Raw genomic sequence first — 8,292 nt, forward strand, 5'->3', positions numbered from 1 at the left:
ATGGTGTACCACGGCCTTTCGTCCGATTACCTGCCTAGGTTGGGTATGGGCTAGCTAGCCTGGTGTTGTTTATTTCAGGTACATACACTTAATGGTAGGGGATGCTGTAACCGATAGGCGACCGACCTTTATTATAATTTACTCCTCCGAATAAACTTTGAAAAAATATTTTTGAATCTAGAATATATATTTTTTAAATCCGTCTATGGGCCGAAAGATAATCTAATAGGCTGTTGCACTCATATCGAGGCCTCTAAGCAAGGCTGGATTAACCATTAAGCAGTATAAGCACGTGCTTAGGGAACCAAATCTTCAATGTTACCTCAGTGTTAGATGAGGTAATTCGCGTTGGTCAGGCAACACGGATTTCAATATTGAACCGGTTGAAATAAATCTGTGCATATTATTTTTCCACAAGTATCATCTGAAACCTTCTATAAATGTTTGTAGGCATGACAAATATTTAAAAAAAAAAAAAGGCAAATTAATCATAACTTGTCCCTCAGTTAGTAGCGAAAGAATGTTTCCTCGACCATTGCCCCCTAAAAAATTCTCCCCATACTTTACTACTGCAAAAAATTATGCTTATTTTGAGAGTGTTCTGGAGAGTGGGCACTTACAATTTGGTTAACATGTTCAAAAACATAATTTTTCATTATTTACATCAACTATTTGATCACATCTTGGGCTAGTCTGTCGCAGCGTTTGCGGGACTGATGTTTGATTATTTCAACTAAACTAAAAGCTTTTAGGAAAATGACTAATGACTATCATGTTATTTGATTTAGAACTTGTTTTTGAAAACACAATTGAAACTGACAAATAAAGTACAAAACAACGAAAACAAACCGACGCTTACAACGGTGGTTATCAGACTGAGCGGTTGGACAAATTGGAATTGTTTCGTCATTGCTGATTGGTAATTGTTACGGAAATAAACAAAGAAATCGATTCTCGTGGAAACATTCACACTGACACTTACTTATTCAATTTCAGATAACATGGAACGTTTTTATAAATATTACTTTCCATATATATGGCACCAAAGTCGTAAGTACTTAGGTCCCATGAAAGGCACAATCCGACCCTCGTTCTAATCACTCAATGTATAAAACACTGTCGAATGATGCCTGGTGGAGCATGTCCCATTAAACCCCGGGCAATTGTTCTTCAAAGCATCGAAGATTTTTAGACTGCTCCGTGTCAAGAATACACTTGCCAACGTTATGAATATTTTACACTGGACTAAGGGCAAAGGGTAATATGCCAGGCAGTAGTTTGTCCTGTTGTAAAGTATATATTCAAAAAAAGAAAAAAGAATATGGCAAAATGTTAGTTTCAACCGTTCAAAACCAATTCAATCTAATCTCATAGCTTGCATTGCTCTGCGATGTCAAATACCGAAACTCATTACTGATTCCGGATAAAGTATGAGTGTGAGTATTGATTTTCCATTGTGCCTCATGTCCCCATATACTTAACATGAGGACCAGCACTGTTATTTCAGTTTTCTTCTTTAGACGCAAAACTGATTTTTTAAGATTCCTTGTATCAATTGCCAGGGATGTAGCCTAGTATTTATAGAAAGTGGATTTCTTTAGTATGTTTTTGCTTACTCAGCATCACCTGGAGTTGTTTTTCTGAGTTGTTTGGTCAGCACGTAAGGTTAAGAGCAACCCTACCACGCATTAGGCTGATGCTGCTCAAAGCGTATGTTGGAAAGAAGTGGCATCAAATGCACGGGAGAAAACTGTCAGTTCTTGGATTGTATAATGCTTGTTGAGAATTGCTCTGATCATGAAGAAAGTGTGAGTTAGACAACAACTAGTATCATCCCTTGTGTGACTATGATGACAAAAAAAATCTCCATGTTGTCCGAGCACAAATTCTATGTCATTGGCTACTTAGCTGATTTTGTTGCTAGGTTACGAAACAAAGAGGACTTGTCACCAGGAGTAGGAGTCCAATTTCTCTCAACTCGGATTCGATTGTAAACTTTCCTCGACTCGACAAGCCTAGTTGAAAATAATTGCCATTCTTATGCATCGTAAACTTATCAATATTTGGAAAAAAATTATTTTTGTGATTACCGGTATATATTTTTCGTTTCTAACAATGCATATGTTTTGATTATAAAATTTGAAATGCAACAGTTTACAGTTATTCTTTATAACATTTGAACTTTGAACTCTCCTGTTCGATTAAAATTATTGAATTCATATTGAAGGGACTCATTATGAATATAAATTAAGTTGAATAAAATCATCCATAGAAAGTAATAATCATCTCTGTTTGTCATATGAATCTCATTATTAAACCGCATTAAGTAGGTCGTAAAATAAATTATGGACAGTTTAGTTTTGGAATGAGAAACCAATTCAACTTTATACAAATGCACGAAAAAAATATATAGTTTATTTATATTATAATAAGACGCTTAAAGTCATCGATATATTTTTAACAATTTTTGATCCGCGAATTTTAGAATTGTAATAATAAAAAAAAACGAATGAAAGAGAAGATTTTATATTACTATTTTTGATACCCTCAAAATTGCCTCGAACCAGTTGTGTGTTTTACAACAGGAAAAATACAGTATTTTGCATGCGCAAAATACAATATAGACACACAGTATTTGAGTCTGGGCAAGCCCGATAAGCATTATTATTACGTAACAAATGCAAGTTTTTCCGCTGCCGGGGTTTAAAAATGAAGTGCCAAAAATCGCGTGTCCAAATCCAGACTGACAAATGATCCTACAATAACTTCCGCAGTATGCATTAGTTATTGTCTCACTCCAAAAGTAGTGTGATAAATTTTATTCGCAATGGTAGCAGTAGCATCAAAATGCCCGATTTGTTCTAATTCTAAGCAAGCGAAGAATCGCGTTTGGAGGAAATTGTAAATTAGATACTGAAGTTGAGCAGTCATGTAACATTCATGGTTTGAGAATATTTATTTTTTGCTCATGGGGTGACACATGAATACTTAACACTTACGACTAAAAATTAGGCACGCCCTTTTTCCGAATTGTATTATTTAAATAAATCTTAAATAAATGATGAAACATTTACTCCGGGTACAATTAAATATTCAAATCAACAACTTAAATGGAACATAAGAAATACAAGTTGTGTATGTGCATGTGCAGTTATCTGCACATTTAGTGTCCATTCGTTTTTGTGTAGGACCTTATTACCGATCAGTCGATCGCGATCTATGTTGAAGATTTTAGTCGATCGCGATCGGAAGCAGGTTGGCCACCCCTGATATAGACCAAACGACAATTGCATTATTGCGGACTTGGCGAGCTCTCTAATCAATCGCAAATATATTATAATTTATCCACGAGTAATAAAATGTTGTTATTTTGAATGTGATTGTGCTGAATATTCCAGAAAATATCGTTGTTTTCACACCGAGATCTTAAATTACTTCCTCTTCCACTATTTCCATCTATTGATGGGCATCAACTAAAAGCCCTCGAGGCAGTTCAGCTGCATTCAAAGCATTTATTTAATTGCCCGTATTGAAGATAATTAACCAACCGTGCGACGATCATTTCGAATATGAAGGTGTACAACTTTTTTAGAAGTTAAATAAAGTTCATCATAAATAATAAATCATTATTTCTCCTGTTTGAAACTCGATCAAGCTCTTTTGTGAGAGGGTCCATGCTTACATTATGGATATACACATAAAAGGCATTCAACGGTGAAAATCATTCCTCTCTTTGAAGGATTTTATTGTATAACACCATGGATATATTGCTGCTAATTTTAATTTTGTAGCACGTAATTTACTACGTGCCAAACTATAAACAAGATATTTCTAATTTTTTTTATTTGTGCCATAAACGTGTCTTAGATGTGCGAATATAAAAGCCCAATGACTTATGTTCATGCACACTTTTGATCTGAGACTCGATTTGGAAGTTATTGGCCGCTGTTAAAATAAAAAAAAACTCAAAAATGCAGTCGTCCTTGGTAGTTTTGTTGTGCCTGGTAGCTTGCATTTCACTGACGAACGCTTTTACAATTTATACTTTTGGCGATAGGGTTCAAATTCAAAAGAAAGATACGGTGGATACCATTGCTGATTCCGTAAGTACATCTCATAATGTATTCAATCCAATTTAAAATACGGAAAATTTTTAAGAGTAGTTACAATACTCAATCCAATTGTTTTTAGTTGAAACAAGAACTTCAAATAATGAATGGTGAGAAATACGGAAAGAAAAAATGGGACCCCAGAATTTACAGAACATCACGCCAAAATACCAACGTAATTTGGATGAAGGTTAGTAAATTTTCACCTTTATGGTAACATTCCTTATTAGGTATTGAACAAACCAGATTGTTACTAGGATTTTAATGAATTCACAAATGCATAACACTTATTGAGGTTAGTAACGCTGTGCTTAGGTGATCTGTCAAAAAATTCTGATCACTTTGAGTAAGTACATTACAATTCACAAGGTGATGCGTGTATTTCACCGACGTTTGCAGTTGGATTTTAAATATAGATCCGATGTATTAGTTATTAAACGTAATGCAACACAACTTCAATATTTCGTTCTGAGGTTGAATGATGAAATATTATTTTCCCTTTACAGATCAAAGTTGATCACAAGAAATTTCTTGGAGTTGTCATCGAAGACGCTTACTCTGGTTCACCTAATATTATTGAATGTGAAGTCGGATACGACAGAAATATGGGAATGAAAACAGGAGCTTTAATTCTCTAACTTTTTTATTTCTATCTTCTTTCATTATTTGTACAAAACAAATCATATGTGAGTATATATTGAAATGGAAAACAAAGTCAGTATTTAAATTATGAAGTGTGATTTTATACCTTATACTGTACTTTTTGATTATCGATACAATGACTTTTTTCCTTTAAGTTGACTAATTTAAACGTGAGACGTCTCCGTCATCGTTAGTAATATGGAACGTTTTTTTATTATTAAGCATTGTCGAATCGCATGTCGTCAATTCACAATAAATTGATCTAGTTTATATGGCGTAGTATTTTATCAACAATAAGTCAAAAGCTTCTATCGGATTCTTTTCAGAATTTTTGTCTAGATCGAATCGAGTGTTAAACTGGAGTTGACTTGATTCATTGAATGTGTTTTAAGAATTTTTTGACTCAACTTTGTGTATTATATTTATTTTAAATATCGTTTCTTATCTTTGATGAATTTATTTTATTTTATTCAATAAACATTAAAAAATTTATTTGCTGTGCGTATAAAATAAGCAATATTGTAAGCCTACGTCTATTCTAAATGCTAGGAACAGGGATGACACTGGAGCGTTATCTTCCTTCATAATGATATGCAGATTGAAAAGCAAGGTTCGTTATATTCCTGAAACAAAGAGAAAATATAGGAGAACTTGGATTCTAAACTTGCTTATAGCAAACGGAAGTGTGTTAATTAACGCTACCGTCATAAACGTTCGCATATAGTGAAATCGTTGAAAGTTTAGTTATTCAGATAAAATCAAATATTACAAATCTCTTATATTGGTTAGATGTCTTTTTCCACCAATATGAATAGAAGACGAACGACTGCAAATAAAAAATAAATTTATAAATAACCGTCTCCTGATTCGGTAACTCTTCCCTCATATCTCAAAGAAAATACGTGGAAATGTAATTAATTACTGATTTAAACATCAATTTAATTCCATGTCCAAAATTTTTGAACGATTTTTCGATGAAAAATCGCAAGAGTGAATTAGTCGATTTATGAGCTGAGCGTTAGACATACGCTAGCCATCGCACTTCTAATTACCATGCGTGAGTTCGAATCCCGTGAGAGATAATTGTGTGCCAAAGAGATTGCTGGACTCCTCATCATCTTAGAGTGAGTGGTTCATGCAAGCGCTAATCGGTTCCTTCACCATTAGGTCATACATTTAAACCAAATAATTGACTAACTAATCCTATATCCGACATAGACAGGTAACCGGACAAGATGCCGTAGTACGCCATTTGATCAAGCCGTCCTATTGCCCCGGGATAAAAATGATATTGTATTCTTAATATATAACTCAAGTCCATGTATATAATTGAAAATAAAATAAAAAACAAACGAGGGGTGAACTGGTATGAGGATGCCCGCCCTATATAGGTTGTATTACTTACTCATTTTAGTCCATACCGGAGAAAGATGTTCTTGTTGATCAATTGGAGCAAAAGTGTTGTTACTATTGTTCTGGCGGTTGTTACTGTTTGAAAAAAAATTACCTTTTTCCGCTACGACTACGAAAAAGACATTTGACTTCAGAATTTAATTACTTGGAGGCGTTTGAAGCCGCTAGACCACCGATTCTCTCAGTGGGCCATGGCCCACATGAACATTTTCAGGTGGGCCAGAAACCAATTTAAAAAAATGCTGGAGTTAAAATTAGTATAATTTGATTGGAGTAGCAATTAATGATAATGCTATTTTGGGGAATTGAGTGGTAAAATTTTCATTAAAAAAATTCAATTGTCTATTTTTGGCGAAAAGGATTTTTTGATTCTCTTGTATAGTTTCACTTTCATGAGAATGTGGACGGGCCACAAAAAACATAGCACGTGTAGTAATCGAATATAAATGAAACTGAAGTGTGAGTCTACAGAATCATTGCCAGTGTCTGCAGTGGTCATTGATTAAAAAGTCAAGGAACGTTAAATTTAGCAAAATGGATGAATTTTTAAAAAGAACATCCGAAACATCTAATACTGAGCAACATATTGTACCTAGCACAAGCAACGTTGAAAAGAAAAAAAAACTTATCAAATAGGAATACAGGGAAGATTACATTAAATATGGATTTTTTTGTTGTGGTAACGAAGATGCTACAAATTCAGTCTGCGTTATTTGTGGGGAGTAACTTTCAAATAAAGCAATGGGTAAACTTATGCGCCACTTAAATCCGAAATACGGTTTCGTGTCAAATTTGACGAAAAAGCACTTAACTCTAATACAGCAAAGATAAGTACTGGTACTTTTTCGCAAATAACAATGAACGATACGACTGGATCCGAAATCCTTTCTCAACTAGTGCTGAACTGTCAACGAAAGAAATACCCCTGCGTATTAGAGAAAATTTCTTCGAAGTATAAAAATGACAGAACGCTAAGACTCAAATTCGGTGAAATTCCACTTGATGTGTTTTGGATTTCAATAAAAGAAGAATATAAGCGCACATTTCCAATGCAGCTATTGAAATATTGCACCAGTTTTGCACAACTTATGTGTGCAAACAAAGCTTTTCCTATTTAATACTGATCAAAAACAATAAACGATCCTGCATAAAAGATGTTGACGGCGACCTTCGAGTTGCTCTTCCACGTATTGATCCTAATATAAAGCGATTGTACTCATTAAAACAACCACAAATCTCTCAGTGAAATATATATGAACTTAAAACAAAGTTACACTTCGTTTTTCTCGTTTATGAGTGTGCCGTAAGTTAAAAAAGATTGCGGAGCACTGCTCTAGAACAGTGTTTCCCAACTCGAGTCCGTCAACTTTCTTGAAATTTGGAAGAAATATACTATAACTTTTGATAAAATAACAATAATGAGCCGAAAGAATTAAGAAAGTTACTAGAAAAACACACTGCATGGATGTATCAACTACCAAATATATTACGGCTGAGATTTACTTTTTGTTACATAAAAGTAAACTCAGTTACATATTTACTTACATACAATTATGTTTGCAAATAATACCGGGTGTATAGCGATTGTTTGTTCTAAACTCGAACTTCAAAATTTATCCAAATGATAAACGCTAGTTAGTAACGTATGCGCCATGATTGTAAAAGAAGCAATGATAACGAGGGAAGCATCGCAGACATGTTTTCAATAAGGGATAAAGCAATGATGTATGTAGATAATTTGAAGAAACGTTTCAAATATTTGTGAAACTTTGTAACATTTTGAGTAGTCGATTAAAATTGAGCGAAAGCTGCTACCAATATGAAATATAACGATTCTGGAGTGTCACGGCTGGCTTTGGAATGCTGTAGGCCTACACGTAGGGATAATAAACGCTTTTGGTCGATATAAAGGCGACGCCGCTGTGTCGTGCAATAATTTTTTATTTAAATAGAATCAAGCCCCTTTTTGTTAAATTGCTTCGAGTCGATATTGATTCGAATCGCTTCGAAATTCTAAAACTTACATCCTTATTCAGGATATATGTAATAAAAAAAAAGTTTATTCTGTAACATTTTTGTGAATTTTAGGTCTATATATATATATTAAGTCATGCTTAGTATATGTATT

General features: G+C 34.0%; 1 protein-coding gene across 1 annotated transcript; it reads left to right on the top strand.

Annotated features, from left to right (window-relative positions):
- The first annotated feature begins 3,909 nt into the window (after nt 1-3,909).
- On the top strand, nt 3,910-5,243 carry LOC120337352 (uncharacterized). The gene is made up of 3 exons (XM_039405122.2): nt 3,910-4,103; nt 4,192-4,299; nt 4,616-5,243. Exons 1-3 carry the CDS (start codon nt 3,972-3,974, stop codon nt 4,745-4,747), a joined length of 372 nt encoding a protein of 123 aa, XP_039261056.2. The 5' UTR covers nt 3,910-3,971; the 3' UTR covers nt 4,748-5,243.
- The last annotated feature ends 3,049 nt before the right edge of the window (nt 5,244-8,292 follow it).

The sequence above is a fragment of the Styela clava genome, chromosome 10 (assembly GCF_964204865.1).
Source record: "Styela clava chromosome 10, kaStyClav1.hap1.2, whole genome shotgun sequence".
Taxonomy (NCBI): domain Eukaryota; kingdom Metazoa; phylum Chordata; class Ascidiacea; order Stolidobranchia; family Styelidae; genus Styela; species Styela clava.